Source organism: Eschscholzia californica, unplaced genomic scaffold (assembly GCF_041429995.1).
Source record: "Eschscholzia californica isolate CP2 unplaced genomic scaffold, dmEscCali1.0.p SCAF_3, whole genome shotgun sequence".
In the NCBI taxonomy this organism is placed as follows: domain Eukaryota; kingdom Viridiplantae; phylum Streptophyta; class Magnoliopsida; order Ranunculales; family Papaveraceae; genus Eschscholzia; species Eschscholzia californica.
The window spans coordinates 20064388-20084691 of NW_028238420.1; the positions used below are offsets into that span (position 1 = coordinate 20064388).

Consider the following 20304-nt stretch of genomic DNA (forward strand, 5'->3'; position numbering starts at 1 on the left):
AGCAACACTTCCTCCCTAAGTAAACTTGACTTCTCTAGATAAGATTTGTGTAACACTCAAGGCAACTATAAAATTGACTATGGGCAGCCACCATCATTTATAACACTCCCCCTTAAATGACCATCACTCGAAATAATTGCCTCATTAAAACCATGTCAGAAGAACTCAGTGGGACAAAAACTGATAAAGGAAAAAAGAGTACAACTAATATATTCCGAGTGACAACGGATACGCAAAACACTGCCTCGTTAAAACCTTGCCAGAAAAATCCATTGGGATAAAAACTAGACAAAGGAAAAAGAGTACAGAGCGTAGATAGCGATACATGAACCTGCACATGATAATAAACTCCCCCTGATGAATATCATATCTTTGACCGATGTAGTCTTACATCATTATATGACTCAAGCGTCGCATTCTGATGCCTTTTACTAGTTTTCTGAACGTTGTAGTAGACAAAGACTTGGTAAACAAGTCAGCATAATTCTCACATGATTGTATCTTCTGGATATCAATCTCATTATTCTTCGGGGGATGGTGCGAATAAAACAACTTAGGGGATATGTGCTTAGTTCTATCGCCTTTGATGTATCATTCTCTGATCTGAGCGATGCATGCCGAATTATCTTCGTGAATGACTATGGGAGAATTTGTGATTGAATTAAGACCACTTGAGCTTCTAATGTGTTCAATAATGGATCTAAGCCATACACATTCTCTTGTTGCTTAATGGAGAGCAATAATTTCTGCATGGTTAGATGAGGTAGCAATCATACTTTGCTTACTAGATCGTCATAAGAAAGATGTACCTCCGTTTTTGAATGCATAACCTGTCTGTGAAATCCCTTTGTGCGAATCAGAAATATAACCGGCATCTGTGTATACCCTTACTTGAGAATTACCAGACAAATCTTTATAATAGAATAATCCCATGTCAGTTGTTCCTCTCAGATATCTTAGAATTTGCTTTACTCCGACCCAATGCCTCTTAGTTGGTGCAGAGCTATATCTGGCTGATAGATTTGCTGCAAAAGCAATGTCCGGTCTAGTGCATTGAGATAAGTATGATAATGCACCAATAACACTCAGATATGGTACTTCTGAACCAAGGAGTATTTCGTCTTCTTCTTTAGGTCGAAATGGATCTTTCAGAGCATCGAAAAACCTAACAACCATGGGAGTACTAAGTGGATAAGAATTCTTCATGTTAAAGGGCTTCAGGACTTTTTCATTGTATAATGTTTGATGTACAAGTATCCCACTTGTGCTTCTCTCAATTTGTAAGCCAAGACAGAATTTTGTTTTTCCGAGATCTTTCATCTCGAATTCCTTTTTCAAATATTCTACTGCTTTAGAGAGCTCTTCTAGAGTTCCTATACGGTTGATATCATCAACATATACTGCAAGAATAGCGAATCTAGCATCTCCTTTCTTGATAAATAAACATGGGCAAATGAGATCATTCACATAACCTTCTTTGATCAGATATTCACTGCAAAAAAAAAAAAGAGTCTCATTTGGGGCGGTCGAAAACTGTCCCTAAATGCCTCAAAACCGTCCCTAATTATTATTCGGAAACGGTTTTGCGTGTGTGATTACTACTGGCGTCATAGATACCTTTAGGGACGAATCATGGGACGATTTTTATCCGTCCCAATTAAATTTCTGGGATGCTTGATATCTGCCCCATTTAGTTATTAGGGACACCCAATAGGGACAGATATGGAAGTCACCAAAAGTTATTGGGGACGGATTTAATTCGTCCCTGTTAGTATTTTCAGACGAAAAAAGTTGTTGGGACCCATAAAAACCCGTCCCTAGAAATTCTTAAGAACGGTTTACAAACTGTCACTAGTATATTTTTAAATTTGAAAATCATTTTGCCATTTATTATTGGTCTAGGAAGTTCTGCCTATTAGCATTCCCTGCTATAAAAAAAATAATTTATCCATTTCACATAAACTCTAAAAACAACAAAAGAAACTTGCATTTTACTGATATAAACCAATCGAACAAGAAACAATATTTGAACTTAAACTTAAATTTCTAATACACCCAATACTTCAAGTTTTCATATCTAACCATAATATTACTTGACAAACTATATAGCTATATACCAAAACTAAATCCGTTGTCGTTTTCTGCTTACTTCGTATCCAAATGACATTCTCTTCACATTGAAGCTTGATTCACGAACTGAAACAAAACAACACATAATAATAAAAATGAATGAAAGATTATACATGAATGTTGCCTAACATATTAATACATTCAACATTAAAGTCAACCAAAGGGTTTAGAGTTTCAAAGAGTATAATAAAACAAACATTCAGTAACTACAGGTTAAGAAATAGTTATGAATATCAGAGATATCGAAGTGGAAGAACAAAAGACATTTAAGTTTCATAACAAACATGAAGTAACCAACAATAACACTAAAGAGATACACATCTACTATATCTCTTACATCTCTAATTTGCTTGGTGGGCACTATAATCTATTGTTGCCACTTTTGTGATGGAGCACAAACTTTCTACTAGGTCTATTGGTTACTATTTTCTTCTCGTTAGATACTTCATCGAACCTAATGAAATACTAGTTCATCAAGGCTAACTCAACAAGAAACCAGTACGTTATAGGAACAAAAATCACCTCATATTAATCGCAATGAGTGGTTAAATTTGGATTAGTAGGAGAACTTCCAAATAAGAAGTTAGGTGTAGAAGTGTCATCCTGCAAAAGTCATATATGAATTTTTAATATGGGATCTTGTAACACTAAATTCAATGAAATTATAATATCTAAGATAATACCTTTTGGTTGCCAAATCGCCTGAAATAAGCCTTCATCTCAGCAACTTCATTTTCCATTTGTTCGACTTTCCTCTTCAAATTCAAAACCTCTTCGTCGTTCGCATTAGATTTAGTTTTTGGTGATTCTCTCCAAATAGTTTTAGGATTTCCTTTTCCATAACAATGGACAAAGCCTCTACTTTTAGGTCCCATGACCTTCAAAAATATGGCATCTGGTCCACAATCACCTATGCAAGAAAATGAGTTGAAGTAAGATATAATCTAAATAACCAGATTTTGTAAGACAAGAGAGCAACAAATGGATCAAAAGACAAAGAGGAAGAGAACTACAGGAATTCTATCAATATGCTTCTCTCTGACACGAGCAGATACTGCCTTCCTCCTTTTTGAAAAGCAGGGTATCAAAATTAGAAACGAGATATGAGAAAATCATCCCTGTATAAGGTAGAATTATACAAAAAAAAGTGAAATAACTTAAATAATGTGGTATTGTCAAGTATTTACAATCTGGGCTTTGATATTCAATCATGTAATTTGCAGACTGCAACTATAAAGCTATGCTAAAAATAATAGTTGTTTATCGTTTATAAAGGGCTTTTGTCTTGAAAACCCAGACCCGGATAACCCTGAGCTGAGTAACTCGGTCGAGTTCCGCCCGAGTTTTAGTTCAGTTTCAACTTTCAACCGAGTTATCATTAATTCTTATATATCAATATATATATATATATACAAGATAGAATTACCTTCAGATTTTTAATTTACTTTTGAAGTATTTTATTTGCATCTTTAAGCTCATGAGTTTCACTTTTTAGCTGATTCAAAACACGGATGGCATCACTTAGTATGGCAGACTTGTCAGTTTTGGCGGGTCTCCCAGGGTCCAATTTAGAACTCAATTTTGCCAACCTGCAGAAAAGATAGACACACTTTTCAGCCGAAATACTTCTACATTGACTCGATTTGTCTAAGAAAAGATATAAAATTTGCATAAACCATGATTTTGCTCAAAGGGTCTGATAACTCTAGTATATTACTGAAATGGAATTCAAATTTGTCTAAGAAAAAGCACACCTCTCGTTCATCTTGTCGCTTCGCATTTTTCGTGACAAGCTTTGGAACTTGCTTTGTTGGACGAATCAGTCTGTCCACTGTCCATATGAAGGTTAGGTAAATTCACAATATTTGGACACCTTGTGCTCAACTCCAGCATGACGTAGCTTGTTCTCCGCAGCTAGAACTAACTTTATTTCCTTGTCGCGGCGATCTATATTTAAGCTGCGAAGAATTTGCATCTCAATCTTGCCTTGACTTGTATGGAAAACTTCTAAGTGTGTGCAGAAGAGATTGATTGTCTCCCTGCATTATTCAGTTATCCTAGGTCAGTTAAATTGTCCTATAAATTTGACAGTATGAGGGTGTAAGAAGCTGAAGATTAAAATAATATCCCTAGATATCAATTCAGAAAAACAAAAAGGAGTATAAGAAAACAGTGAGGAGTGTGTTAGCAGATGATTTAAAGTTGGGTTAATGAGGAAAAGTACTTACATGTGAAGCACCCAACCTCAAAGCTTTATCTGCCTCGGAGTTCTTCTTCACTGCCAAAGAAACATTCCTCCATGTGGGAGCGATCTTTCTAAGAGATTCCTAGACCCATTCGATGAAATTAGAACACAAACTGGACACTCATGTATACAACTCATAAACGTAATGAGGTTGAAAATATGAACCTTCCCAACAATGACAGGAGAATTTCCTATTGGGTCAATATTGGTAATGGGACCCTTATCCTCGGGGAAGAACTTTCCAAGTGTAGCCTCTTACTTCTTGGGTTCAATATAAAAAAGAAAGGGAATGCATCTCCAAGTCCATCTCTAGATCAATTTGGTACCGGTTGGACAATAACATGGTATGGTTCTGACATAAGTATATGACTGCAAAAAAATTTCTAAAAGGTATAGAGTGTTTTAGGAAGAAATTGTCTAACTCAAAGTGGGAAAGAAAAATTTCTTACTCTTCTTTAATGTCTACCTTTTGAAACCATTGAATGAACGCCCTTGGTCTGTTAAGGACTATGTAACCCTGAAATTGAAAAATGAGACACGCGAATGATGAATGGCAAGAGAAGCAATACAATCCCATGGTCAAGGATAACATCCCCCCTATAGGATTCCAATTCATCAAGTATATTCTGGAAACCTCATCCTACTAAAACTCAGTTGTAAAGTCTAGTCCCTCTTCTAGTCAGGCAGATCTTATAAGGTTCTGTCATGGTGAAAGCGAAGTACAAAATAAATAAAGACTATCATCTAAAAACCCAAATCCAGTGTAGGTAATGAATGGATTGAAAAAACCAGCTTATATAACTCATTAATGTTTCATAATGACATAAACAATGACCACAGTTTGAACAATAATCTCGACAAAACAAACTGAGAAGAATACCCAATACCCAACTGAAGTTTGTCAACATAATCAACATTATACACACTTTGGAAATCTTCATTATGTGATTTGAATTCTAAAGAGAGATTACCCCTGGTTATGTATAGAAGGCCATAATCTTTGCTGTGTCCATAACCATGATAAAAGACTCCACAAACTAAAAGACTCGGTATTCTGAAGATATTGCAGCAGAAGTTCATAGGAGTACTGATGGGAGAACACAAACATTGAAAACCAGACATTTATGATACATAACCTCGAACATCTATTTCAGTAATATATGGGTGTAAAAGAAGATAGGAATGATGAGCCAAAAATGAGGTATACCACGAAGGAGTAAGGGATAAGAAATTGTATAAGATCAAACCGATAAAATGCAACGATGCACTAAGTGGATAAAAATTTAACGCAACACTTATTTCCCTTAGTCGTGACCTGCAAAAAGGTATTTTCAGGAGAAAAATCGTAAGTTGTGTGTATACATCGACATGGAAGAAAGAAGAAGCTTAACAAAAACCCACAAAGTGGTCGTATATTAATCAAAACAATGTTACTGACATGAAGAATACAGAGGAAAATAATACTCAAAGCACGTGTAGGAATAGTAAAATGGATTCATTAGTTTTACGGAAATACAAATAGTGTAGACATATGAATGTAGAAGGCAGAGAAGAGACACAATTAGCAAATAAAAAGTAAACTTATGAGTGCATTTTCCACAACATCATTTGGATGAATTTGGCCACTAAAGCGCCTCCGAACGGTAGCTAAGTTTGTGTGTTTTAGCATTGACACCAATCAAAGTGAATTTTTTTGCATATTGCACAATGGACCTTTAGATATGACATGTTAACCCTTTTCACGCTTTCGACTTTAGGCCAATTTCTATGGCAACATGGGAAAACATGCCTTTTATACACAGGGATTGGTGCGGTCTTTTTTATGTGGATTTGTCGTACGGGTGCATCACGTGACACCAAAACGGTTGCCGATGAAGATGAGTCTGACAATGAAGGGAAGATAGATAGGTGACGCATGGGGAAGACGATGTTGATGAAGAAGGAGATAATGGACAAATAACAGTCGGAGATAACCGACAAGTAACAATTGCCGATGAGCCACATGATGATTCAGTTGACGACGCCATAACAGAAAAGGCGTAGATATTTTAACCTGTACAACAGGAATATGAACAAACTTAACCAATTTCGAAAATATGATAACAACTAATAATTTTTAGCAGATCGGGTGTGTTAATAACCCAAATGTGAATAGTCTGCTTTCATTTTTTCCTTTTCTATTTGGTGGATAGTTCCTTATCTACCTGTGGTGAAAACCTGTTGAAGAACTTATCCAAACTAAGCTATCAAATTTTAAGGACAAATATGTAGTTGGACAAAGAAGAGGCTAGGTAAGGATTGTTGAGTGTCCAATTTTCTTTACCTACGTCTAATAAAGTATGATCAGAAGCAATGGACAAAAGGTCGGTTTGGCGGATCGAAAGTCATTGAATCACACAAATACAAAGCATAGAAGGGTTGAGCTGCTACAATTTTTAATTAGGTAATATAAACCTATGGTTGATTGTTGTGTTAATAACCCACAAGACGTTAACATAACTCCACATAAGACATTAAGTAATATAAACCTATGGTTGATTGTTGTGTTAATAACCCACAAGACGTTAAGATAACTCCACAGAAGACATTATAAAACTAAAGATTGTAAGGAAGCAAAATTTTACAAAGTTAGACTACAATTGGGTGATGGAAAATACTTCGATAAGTACAATAACTATAACAGTGAGGAAGAGTTGATACCTAGAATATGTGTAATAATAATCTATATTACTGCATAGCCTATAAAGATTACTAATCACAATGCAGATAGACTACCACATACCTCCACTAACCGAGAAGCTAGTTGATGGGTCATGAAAATGTTCCATCTGAGTCGTTTAATTTAGTCGAGTTAGTTCGTTTCGAGTCTCTATTATAATAAAATGGTTGGTTTTCTTGATTAGGTGTCTTTTGGAGAGTAAGGTGTGAAAAACGGTTAAAAACGAGGAAAAGGTGCATGAAGGATATTTTGGTCATTTGGAGTGAAGGAAATTCTGGTAATTTGGCCAAGGTCAGTGCGTGGTTGAAAAGTAGATGTCGAGACGAGTCCGTAGGAGAAAACGGAAGTCAAATCGGAGTTCGGATGAGTGAAATATGCAAAGTCAAAGTCAGTCAACATTTGGTGCACATTTGGTCAACACTCGGGACAGTGTCGGGCACAGATTTGGCGCGCGGTACACCAAGAAACACGTGGCGCGCTATGGAGGCTGGTGCATCTAAATCCCGTGTTTCCGCTAAGCAACGAAATGGAACCTATAGGTCTGATCCGGTGTAGCGCGCTGCAAGTTAGTACGGTGGTCCCAATCCCACGTTTTAATCGTGGCCGTTAGCCTCCGCGTCTTCAAAATCCAACGGCTCCTGTGCATCTGCACTTTTAGGCTTGATCCAATGTTTCCGTCGCAACTTAACTCCATAGTCCCGCTCCCACCTTTTAATCTCATCCGCTTGATCCCGCGTTCTCTAGATCCGACGGCCTCTGAGCTTATGTGCCCATATTATGATTCCGTGCTGCTCGAAACAACATAGTATCCCTGCTCCGGTACACGTGTCGCTCTTCTGTCCCTCCAGATCCGCGAGTCCTTTAATCCGACGGGTACCAGCTGCTGCCGCACATCAATTGCCTAGCCGCAAAGCACCTTAACATCCGGACTTCAAAAACCCTAACCCAGCCGACCATATACTTGTGTGATTTAGGGTTTTTATATTTTAAACCCCTAAAATTCCAAAAGTAGCCCTCCAATTTACCCTTTTTACCATTTTAACCACCAAAAACCCTAACCCACCTATAAATAAGTCTCTTTCTCCTCCATTAAAACCTAGATTTGCAAACCCTCTCAATATTCTTCTTCTCTATTCCCTTATATTTCTCTTCTCTACTCAACCTATCCCTTTTCTTACCTAAAACTTCCTCTTACCTAATCTTTCTTCTCTACTACTAAATCCATTTCTTTTCCATTCTTTTTCCATCTTCTTCTCTACTACTATTCTTTCTTCCATTAATAGTCTTCTCCTTCTTTCTTCCATATTCTTCTATCATCTTTACCCTCTTCATCTCTTCTTTCCAACTTCTTTCTAGATCTAATTTCTTCTTTTTCTTTCTTTTTCTTATTTGGGTGGCAATAAAATAGCTATTACTTGGATTTCTTGGAGTACAATTCTTGAACACAAATGGAGCAAATCTTGGATAAAATGGAGATACATGGGAATATGGATTTTGAACATTCTTGGTGATTTCTTTCCATTAATTTCTTAGTATTTTCATTTATTTTACAATGTCAATGAATGTCACTCTAGATTCCATGTATAGTTAATTTAGCAATCTAAGGTTGTGAATGAAACCCATTTTGGATCTTTATAATACTTGTTCTTGATTAATTAAATCCTTTGATGTGCTTTAATGTCTATTGATTGTTTATCTATATGGATTGGATTTTCTTTCCATTACTCATGCCTCATAATTAGATATTTCATACTTTCGTTAAGTTGTTAGATGGAGTATGCTTTTTAGATGATGAATAATAGTTAAGTGATCCGAATCTTTATAAGGAAGACAATTAGAATTAGTGATTATAAAATTGTTTTATCTAGAATATCATCCGGAATCCAAATAGTTCATTATATTGGATCCCGAGTAAATACAAAAGAGATTTAAGTAATTAAGTGCTTGTTTTATAAAGTGAAATTATGTGGTGGATTTTATAACCTTAGATATCTTCTCCCCTCTCTTAGATAGTTTAGATAGTTTCATTTGTTTTCTTATTGCTTATATATCAATCAAATCAAATTTATGAGTGGGGTGTGTGTGTGTTAGTCTAAGTTAGCTATTGACATTTTGATTATTGGGCTAAACTTACCGTCAATATCCGAAATTGCCTACTTATCCCTTGGGACGATACTCGATCTTATTATAAATACTATAACTTGACCCCGTATACTTGCGGGAATAGACCTATTTTTAGGCCTATCACTAGTATCCAATTGTCACTAAAGATTAAGACTCAATTTTCATGGAAGGAAAAAGAAATACTTACCCGTGGTTGTCCAGGTCAAAGATTATGAGGTCCACAGAGAAGCTCGACTGAAGAATGCTAAGGAGAACAAAGAAGATGCACCTATAAGAAATCAACTTTCAAAATTAGAACGTTATATCTCTGTTAACCAAATTAGGGCCTCTAGTTGCTATATGGGGGTGAAATTGATGAACTCACACTACAAATCAACTTAAACTATTAGAAGGTTATATCTCTGTTAACCAAAACAGATCTATTATACAAACACTTACAGATGAAGAATTACAAAGAAGAAAAACAATTGGACAGAAGAAATATAAAGTCATTAGACAGATCAGAGAGAAGATTGGGTACCCAAAATGAGAAGAAATTAAAACTAAGAACTCATAAGATTTCTTTATACAAACACTAACCTTTTGTTTGAGAAAATCACTTACCTATTGATCTTCTTCTCCATTCTCTTTATACAAACCCTAACCTTTTGTTTGAGAAAATCACTTACCTATTGATCTTCTTCTCCATTCTTTTTAAATGAACGATCCCTCTCCCCATAATCCCCTCTTAGTGGAGGAAGGTGAAGGTATTTGAAAATTGGGGAGCTTCCTGTTAAGTTTTGAGATGAGAGAGAGAGAGAGAGTGGCACTGTTCATCGTTAAGGGGAAAAAGAAAATGAACCGTTCAGTGGAATCTGTTATGAGGGGGGGGGGGGGGCATAGTATTTCACTAACGTTGTAATGGGCAATGACAAATTCCGTTGGATTTCAGGGAAGTTGGAAGATCCGAGGGCTAGATTTTTAGAATGTAAAATAGACATTTACGTGGACGTCCAGTCACCTTATTTTTGTCCTAGTCATATTTTATGTAATTAATATGTCCCAGTCACATTGATCTGTTTTGTACAATATATATATACTACAATGCTATTGCTACATAACTTATTATATGCTATTTACTTATATATATGCCAAAAACACACTACTATAAATTTTAATTAAATTCTAACAATTCAAAGTGTCAGACATATAAGTTCGGACTGCGGTGGACTCGGGATACCCCAGGTTTCGGTCTAATCCGATCCCCGAAACACTCGGGTGGGCCGGTAAACTACTTAGATCCCAGATGATTTGATCCATCATACTCATTATAAACCAACAAAAATCAATTATGAACTTCATAAAACTTGAAACCACACTTAGATTACATCACAGTAACTTCTAGGAAAAACACATTGCAATACAGATACTTATCTTCCAAAATAAGAAAACGAATTTGTCCATGAACAAACACAATTCGAACAAAAGTTTGGATAAGAAAACGAAATCAAACGAAAAACATAAATGTGAATCACATTCAACAGTAAACAAAATATACAAAATCCAATAAGAAATAGAATCCAGATTGTAAAATCTAATCACTAGAACTATCGAAGCAAAAAAGAAATCCACCCTCAAATTCATTCAAACGAACCACAAAAAACGGCATAATATTATAACTTAATCTTCAACAATATCCGACCATCAATAATCAAAATCATTCGAATACTTACAAAAACCTAAGAAGTGGGTAGAACCGAAAGAATCTCCTTGTTAGAGAAGCGATGGTGGTGATTTCTAGAGAGAGAAAGAATTTCCTTCTTTGAGCAGAGATGTCGTTCAGCTTTCTCCCTTTCAACTTCCCTCCTCTCGGCTTCTCTTCTTGCTCTCTCTCGGCTTCTCTCCATGTTCTCTCTATCTCTCTCGGCTTCTCTCCCTGCTCTCTCTCTAACTGTTAGGGTTTGAAATTGAGTGTGGTGTAAAATCGTAGGCACAAGTAATTTTCAAAGTTGAGGGTTTGGAATTGGGCGTGGGTTAAATATCGCCGGACATGAAAAAGTCATTTTCAAACAATTTTGGCGGAAAACAAATTTCGGCGCAAAATCTTTAAGTGCTCATGAATCTTCTAGGGGTCTCCACATCCCATTTTCTTGCATAGTTCTTTTATGGTACCTTGTCATGAATATAAATATAATCTATCAGAGTTGAAGCATAAAGTGGACTAATTTATCTAAGTTAAGTGACCTCAATGTGACTTTTTCACATCACATTAACTACCGAAACCACAAAAGAGGTCGAATCAATGAAAAAAAAAAACAAGTTCACATAATGAATGAAACAAAAAATAAAATTTTAGTTACAATTATTGAATGAGGAAATTTATATTCACAAATGAAAGTAATTAATTGCGAGAGAAATAATCCTCAATCATTCTTCACCACTGGACATCGGAGGTGCAACATGTTACAGGTACCTCAAAAATTGCTCCATTAACTTAGACGAAAGGCAGATCGAAAAGGAAAAATAATAGTTCCAAAAAAAGAGAGTTATTTCCTGTTTGACCCCCTACTTTCTAACCAACTTCCTTTATGGCCCCTTATTTTCTATAAATTCAAATATGGTCCATTTTTTTAAATGTAAGGGTCTTGATACGTGTGCAAATGTGAGTAAGAAAGTCGTTTTCCCAGGAAAATCAGTTTTCCGCTGTTTGATTGGCCACTTTGGGTAAGAAAATCGATTTCCTAAGAAAAAAAAGTGTGTAAATGGTCTAATTTTTTTTCCCACCTTTTAGATGGGAAAGTTGATTTCTCACTCTCTCCCTCCTCCCATAACTTTCTCCTCCCGTAACTTTCTCTCTCTATTCTCTCTTACCGTAACTCTCTCTGTTCATCTCTGTCCAATTAATAAATAAAACAGAGTTAATAAATAAGCTGAAATTCCAAAGGCACCCCTTAAATTCTAAAGGCACCCCTTTAATGCCTAACATTTACATATTGATTAAAGACCCAATTGATAATTAAATAAAACCTAATTGATAAACATTTGTCTAAAGGCACCCCCTTAAATTCTAAAGGCACCCCTTAAATGCCTAACATTTATATATTGGTTAAAGGCCCAATGAATAAATAAAACATAATTAATAAACATTTGTCTAAAGGCACTCTTTTTCTCACCTTCTTATCAAACACCTAAAATTCGAGTTTGAGGTAAGAAATCCCTTTTCTTTCTAATGGGAAAGAAAGTCGTTTTCTTACCCATATATTTTCTCGCGTATCAAACGGACCCTAAATGTCGTAACTACCCTTCCTATAACTATTTTTTCAAAATAAAATTAAATACAAAACATGAATTCCACCTCACTTCCACCTCACCTCTCTCCACCTCACATAACTCTCAACTTCACCTATCTCTCTCTCCAACTCACATCTCTCTCTCTCTCCAACTCACATCTCTCTCTCTCCAACTCACCTCTCTCTTCTCCGACGAAGGTCGCCGACCCGAAGATTTTTCAGCCGATGACCTTGAACCATAAAAAAAAAACTTTCATCTCTCTCTCTCTCTCTAAAACTCCGGCGAAGGGGGAACGTTTAAAAAAAAGATGAGAGTTTTTTTTATGTTTGAAGGTTGCTTTCGTCGGAGAAGAGAAAGGTGAGTTGGAGAGAGAGGTGAGGTGGAGAGAGAAAGGCGACGTCGAGAGAGATGTGAGGTGGAGAGAGAGGTGAGGTGGAAGTGAGGAGGAATTCATGTTTTGTTTTTTATTTTATTTTGAAAAAATGTTTATAGGAAGGATAGTTATGACATTTACATTAAAAAAGGGGTCCATATTTGAATTTACGGAAAATAGGGGGCAATAAAGGAAGCTGGTCACAAAGTAGGGGGGCCAAACAGAAAATAACTCAAAAAAAACAAAAAGAAAAGGGAAACTACTATGATTACTTTTGTAAGTGGTGGTGAGAAGGGCAGAAGGCCCGCTCCTTGAGTGGAGATTTGGGTTGGGAACAAAGAGTACAAATGATTCGAGGGCTCACATGAGTGACAAAGCAAGCAAGGACCAAAAGAATTGAGGAACAAAGTCTTATAATTAAGCCTGTCAATGGATATCCGAATATTCGACATCCGATCCGTATCCATATTCGAATTTTACAAAAACATTCGAAATTTCGGATATCGGATACGGATTCAGATATTCTTTATTGGATATCTGCTTATCGGATATCGAATACAGATACACTAATATTCGTTCCGATAAATATCCGTATCCGATAAGTAAGATAAAAATTAATAAAAATTTAAATTTATTCATAATAATATATAAAATATATGGTTGAGATTTATTATTTAGATCTAATGGTTAAAAGTCTAAATTTTTTTTTGAAATTTTGTTAAAGATTCGGATATTATCCGATATCCGTTAATATTATCGGATTTGGGTTCAGATATTGATTTATAATATCCGTCGGACAATTATCAGATACGGATACTCGGATAGCTTATCGGATTCGGATACTGGTATGCCTATATCCGATCCGATAAGATACCGAGAAACCTACTTGTCAAGGTCTCCATGTGACTAGGGGTGGGAAAAAGATCCGGAAGACCGCTATCCGATCCGTTCGACCGAGATAAAAAGTGTCCATGGACACCCGATGGTCATAACGGTCAGTGTCCGACCGGCCCGAAAGAATTGGCGGACGGTCACGGTCAAAATTCTATGTCGAAGGACCGACCGCTAACCGACCGGTACGAGTGACCGAATAGGTTGACCGACTAAACTGTCCTCATTTTTAGAAGTTGACCGTTGAATTTTATAGACATATGAATGAATATATGATGATCGTTGGTTATAGTCATATAGTCCTCTAGAAGACCAAACATTAGTGCATGGCTTAATTATATCTTGTCAAATGATGATCAACTGTGTTTTTTCTTTTTTATATTTACTTTTGATTTCTTGGCTAAACATCTTCGTTTGTAAGTAATTTTGATTGTGGTAATAAAAATAAAGTTCTGAATTAAGTAAATTTATTGGAAAGTTCGGACCGAGACCGTCCGGTGTCCGACTGGACCGGTAAAATAAGCGGTCTTGGACGGTCAATGGACAAAGAATTCTTGAGAGTGACCGTCCGAGTCCGCCCGAGTAAATTGGTGGTCACCAACAATTTATGTCCGAGTCGACCGGTTCGATGAAGTTAGAGTCCGGTACCGACCGGTCCGGACCGATTCCCACCCCTATCCATGACTCCATCTCACTTTCTCTGTCCGTGTGGCCGAGCAAATACTATAACTAGAAGAGAGAGAGAGAGATAGAGACAAGAGAGAGGTATACAACCATGGTAGAGCAACAAAACCCTAACTCTTTAGATTCCAATAAGATTTCAAGCAACACCAGCAAAGGGGTTAATAGTTCAACTCCTGCGCCAAAACCCCATCACCAAAATCCACCTGATGCTTCAATTCCGGATGCAGCAACACTTAGGGATCAGTGGAGGTTTGCTATCAGACAATACAGCAAATGGTATTCTCATGCTTGGGGTACTGCAATTCTTGCTGGTATCTCATTTTTTGCTCTTGGGTGGGTTATTAAGGGTTCCAATCCTCTTCCCTCAAGAAAAGATGACACTCCTCATAAGCCGGATCAGAATAAATGATCTCATGTCAGGTAACCTCATCTCTTTCTTTATTTTCAATTTTATGATCTAGTGTTTTCGCCCCTTCAATTTGATATCTAGGGTTTAAATTGACATATAGGGTTTCAATGATTATGTGGTTAGTTCTTAGTAAAATCAAGTAGTTTGTTTTATAGTTCTTACTAATTTGTAATATCTTTCAACCAAGTTTTAATTCAGTGCTAACTAAATTAATAAGTGTACTTTCCTTTCCAACTCCCTAAAAAAAATGAAGATAGAGTGTTCATGTTACATAGTTTTTGTGGGAAATTTACTGAAACCCCCACCTTTTCATAATACACATTATTGAAGGGGAAATGATAGAGTGACTTAGGCATTGGTACTTAGAGGGTGAATAATTTCCTGATTTAGAAACAAAAGCGGTCCCACCGTAGTCAAACTTTGAAAAAACTTTGTCTTTTGATTCCACATAAGCTGGGCATTAAAATGCCCAAAAAACTGGGCACTCTAGCATCTCAAGCCCCCAACTTAAAACCCCCACCTTTTCATAATACACTTACTAAAACCCCCACCTTTTCATAAGAAAATGTGGGGGTTTAGTAATGTGTATTATGAAAAGGTGGGGGTTTCAGTAACAGTAATGTGTATTATGAAAAGGTGGGGGTTTCAGTAATTCTCCCTAGTTTTTGTACCCTCCAATACTGTTTTGTGTTAATTATTTTAGCCGTGTGGGACTATTCTTACTCGCCCCCTCAAGTGTGACCTTTTTCTATCTGTCTTTGTATTAACTCTGAGAGTCATTACATTGAACATGGTATGGATAGTTATAAATGAATTGAATAAGCCCAATGACTACCATCATTAAAGACATCTTGGGCTCTAAACGCCATATAAAGACGTTTAAGCTATCTTAGGGACACGAAAGCCCATTCCTATGGTTACTTCTTTTTCTTGTATTGATAAGTGGACTCGTTACAAGAGATAAAATAAGCTAAAACGAAATGAAGACTAAAACCCCATAAAATACTAACAACAAGATTCACCCCTTAGCCCCATCCCTTTCTCACCCTCACTTTTCCTCTTGTATCCATATTAATGATGTTGGTTAGTGCGGCCGGCAGTTGGTTGCTATTCAAGAACCTATTGCCAGGTTGCATCTTCCTTTTCGATAGAAGTCAGCTGCCTGGTTGCTTCTCTGTAGACATATGTGATCTTTATGCTCTCGAAATTGTCACGTAGCCGATTCACTTTGTTCCAGATGCGAGTTGATTTGGTTTCGTAAGCAAATCTCTTATGTTCGCAGAATCCGCACCAATATCTAGGTGGTGGATTCTTATTTCAGTGGCAATACGCATTCCCATTTCGACCCCTTGCAATTCATGGATGAATATGGTATGTGGTTCCACTAGTGTCGTGCCTGCCTTTATTACATTACCCTCTGAGTCTCGTATAATTGGTTCGTAACCAACACTATGATCATCTAGAGCACCATGGAGATAACCATACATCTTCCTGAGCTCGGCCCAATCCAGCGACAAATTTTGGTTATGGGTTGAACCATTGAACAAGATATATATTCTGGTTCCAGCGGTCCACTGCTCGTCTATTAGTACTCGTATCCTCGACTCGTTTTGTTCCAATTAGCTTTATTTTTACTTTATTTATACCCTATTACCCTATAACACTAGTCGATAAATGATGGGTTCTACTTCTACCGGTAATCGAACTTGCGACCTCTGGGTTTTGGGAGTAGATGCACAACCAACTGGTCAAGCAGTTGTTGGATATTTATCTTTTTGTTACCCATTTGAGATTTACTTCGTAATTTCTATGAATTCATTTCCTTGAGTTCCAAATGGATTTCCTTGTTCAAGATTGGGACCGGCTGATGCTTTCAGATGTAATGCCATTTACTTTTTATAATGAATTCTCCAATTTGGAAACGAGTTTTCATCTGGCGGGTGAGGGAGTTGGTCTCTAGGCTCGATTGTGGGGCAAAATATTTACTTTCTGATACCAGCAGACTGACTGATGACTTTGCTTTCGAATCTAAACTTTATATAAACACTCACATACTATTGTCTCACTTTAAAGAAACAAACAAACAAACTAGATGACAACATTTGTCAGCCATGGCAGTTTTCTTGCTCATGTTGACTCATAATATTGTATACAATACTTATGCCTGAATAAGATAAGGTACACATGCCCATATGTCCATATTGTATACAATACCCATGCCCATGGTAAAGTTTTTCTTACTAGGCTACAGTTTCGTAGTACAATAACGAAATGAAATGTTTGTTACTAGTTTTGAGGTTGTTATGCAACTCTTTTATGAGTAACCAGTGGCTAAATTCTTTTGTTCTATTCATACATACCCACAACGATCGGCTTTCCTGCTTGGCTTATACAAATGCTTGCTTATTCCTGGTTTCGCAGGAGATGACTGCATATGGGAAGACTTCGGGGAATAAGGTGTAGGAATTTCCATGATCTTCAGGTAGTCTTTCTTTTTTTGTGGTGTAAATGATGTGATACAAGGATCTTTTACTTGACATAGGCAAATGACGGGATTTTACGAACAATGTTATATATGAGAGGTTCAAAAGTATATTAATAGGGGTTCAAGTCGTTAGTGGTCACTCATGTATCTGCCCTTGAGGCTTTTATAAGTCATTCAATATCTGGGTTGCTTTCATTTGATGCATGCACATCCAAATCGTTTGCGTTCCTATTCTTTCTCCTCTCTTGATTTTCTATAGGAAACTTTCAAGCCTCTAATTGGAGGATTTCCTTTTGTGAGGTGTCTACTGTTAGGTTTTTGCAAATGATGTATTTTCTTTATCTTGTTTTATAATCATCCCACGTTAATAGTCTGTCCTTTGGGCAATGCTGGACTATCTCCAGTATCAAGAGCTAACATGGTAAATCTGGCCAAGGAATTCTTTGAAAGCATTTTTTAGACATTCATTGCTTCCAATGCAGATGTCCCCATGAAGAAGTAGTTCCCTCTTTTTGGAAAGCTTTGGCATTTTCTACAGAAACAGCCTGTCAATGAGGAGGATCTGCTTTATTTCCCACAAGCATTATTATTATTATTTTTTTTGAATGGTCAGACTGCCTCGGAAGCACTATTACAATATTGAAATCATTATTATTATTTTTTTAATTGTCAGCCTGCCTCAAAACTTTGGAGCTCTATAATGGCCTAATCCTATATTTTTACTCCTTAAGTTTCACTCAAAACGCAAATCACTATTCAAGTCTATATTGGCATCTTTGTTATATTATGAGTTTTAAATCTATAATTTATTATGACTTCGATAAATTAAATATAATTAATATAAATTATATATAAAAACATTATATTAAAAAATAAGTACATAATATTAGAGATATTAAATGCTACTACAAAATACAAAATATAAACTAAAATTGTTTTAAATCTATAATTATTTGTTAATATAAAGTTTTTATATTAATACATAATAATTAAAAAATAAATATATAATATTAGAGATATTACAATGCTACTACAAAATATGAAAATATAAACTAAAATTGTTATGTAACTGCTCCTGTAAAATTATTTAGTACTTCGGTAAGTCTCCACCTCCGTCTCCTTTTCTACATTCACCTCCGTCTAAGCTTCCATACCCACCTCTATATCCACCACTTCCGTATCTACCCATTTGTTGTCCACCACTTTCATATTCACCATTTCCGTATCGCACACCTCTATACTCCACCACCTCAAGACCCACTTCTGAATTGGGTAAAACTTGATGACCCCCCCTCGTCCCGCTCCAGTATTTTTTTCCTTATAGTTACTAGTATTTGTTTCGAAAATACTCATGTTCTTCTGGGTTCATTAGGCCTTTCTCCATAATGTTGGCTTTTAGTTGTGCACGATTGTAATCTACTTTATTACGTTCCACCTCTATTTTGTTATGTTCGTTCTCAGGTCGAAACACCACAAGTTGATGACGCTTCTGAATTTGTTCGACAAGGGTTGAATGTTTTTGCACAATCTCCATTTGTACTTGCTCTAATATGTGTCGAATTTCTGTTCCTTCCTGAGACACTTTATCTAGGTAAACTTTTTTCGAGTCTTCCATACTCTTTTTCATGTTCTCTTTCATTCTCCCGACGGGTCGACTAGAGTGATCTGATTGCATTGCTATTGGTGATTAATTATTATTTTCCTCAAGATTTACTGAGAATTGAACTTTAGGAGATTCCAGTGTAAGATTGTTTGGTTCATATTCGTCAAATGCATTAGAGAAGTATTATTGTCTTTGCATAGGTTCCTTCTTGAATTTTTGACAATTTTTCAATACGGACCATATGTGCTCAAACAAAAACCCTTTTTTTCCATCTAAATCTTGTACATAAAATGTTTTCGCTTGATTAAGCTACAATATTTGAAAATATAGATCGATTAGATACTTTGAAACTTTAACAAAAACAAGAAAATACTTACATTGTCTAACTCACTAGCACCATTTTGGTTTCGATTTTCTATTTGGGCGAACACATCCTCTGTTATCCTTGAAATCACCTTCCACCGGACTGTCAGAGACTTATATGTTCTAGATAGCTCACCACTCTCGGGCACTTGACTGAGAAAAATTTCAGTAATTCGAGTCTATAGACAGTCGATTTTTTGACTGTTACCTTTAATAGGATCTTGAGATATCTCAACATAAGCATTAGCTAAAATTACATCTTCTTGCGATGTGAATGCTTTTCCACAAGGTACCTTATTAGTCTTTTTACTACTTGCATATTTTGGACCTGTAGGTAACCCTTAGAATATGTATGTGTTTAGATGTGTTATATAGTAAGAGTTACGACAAGTCATGTATATGATTGGTAAATTTGGGTTGGAAAAACTTTAGCTGTTTTTTTCAAGATTATTTGATAAGATGTGATTGATAAGAAAATTTGTACTCTTATAGCTTTTTCAGATTAAATAAGATTTTCGGATCGTAAAATCTTCGGTTCTTTTTTTCAAGATTGTTTGATAAGAAGTTACTGGTAAGTAATTTGTATTCTTATAGCTTTTTCAAATTCGGTAAGATTTTCTAATCATGAAATCTTTAGCTTTATTTTTTCAAGAATTTTAGCAAGGCCCATCACAAGATTGAAGCTACAAATAGACACAAATTGCAGTGATCGATCATCTTACATTTCTCTACCGCATCAACATCACTACAAAAAATTCCGGTAAGGGGTCATCTCAAAATCCTAACTGCCATGTAAATCCACTTGAACAACTTCAAAAGAACTTGAAGATGACCGAACACAAAAAGGTCTCTTATATGTGCATACACATAACAATACTCTTATTAATTATATTTTATAAGATGATGACGATGAGGATGATAATGTGCAAAGGTTCAATTCCTTGCCACAGAGTAACTAATCATGCAAGAGAAAAATGAATATTCAAGTATGCAACGGCTATTTCTCGA

General features: G+C 36.1%; 2 protein-coding genes across 7 annotated transcripts; one reads left to right on the plus strand and one right to left on the minus strand.

Annotated features, from left to right (window-relative positions):
* Positions 1–792: 792 nt before the first annotated feature.
* LOC147548929 (secreted RxLR effector protein 161-like) lies at positions 793–1206 on the minus strand. Its single transcript, XM_086668154.1, has one exon. It carries the CDS (start codon positions 1204–1206, stop codon positions 793–795), a length of 414 nt encoding a protein of 137 aa, XP_086524280.1.
* Positions 1207–14474: 13268 nt separating this feature from the next.
* Positions 14475–18109, plus strand: LOC147548930 (uncharacterized). 6 transcript variants are annotated; one of them, XR_015238204.1, is made up of 3 exons: positions 14475–15119; positions 15508–17327; positions 17813–18109. XR_015238204.1 is itself a non-coding variant. In XM_086670873.1 (2 exons), the coding sequence occupies exon 1, from the start codon at positions 14528–14530 to the stop codon at positions 14843–14845; it is 318 nt and encodes a 105-aa protein (XP_086526999.1). In that variant the 5' UTR covers positions 14475–14527; the 3' UTR covers positions 14846–14856; positions 17267–17469. The 6 variants fall into 6 exon arrangements, 1 of the variants encoding a protein (XP_086526999.1); XR_015238201.1 differs by having other exon boundaries at positions 14475–14856; positions 17267–17327; positions 17645–18109; XR_015238200.1 differs by having other exon boundaries at positions 14475–14856; positions 17267–17327.
* The last annotated feature ends 2195 nt before the right edge of the window (positions 18110–20304 follow it).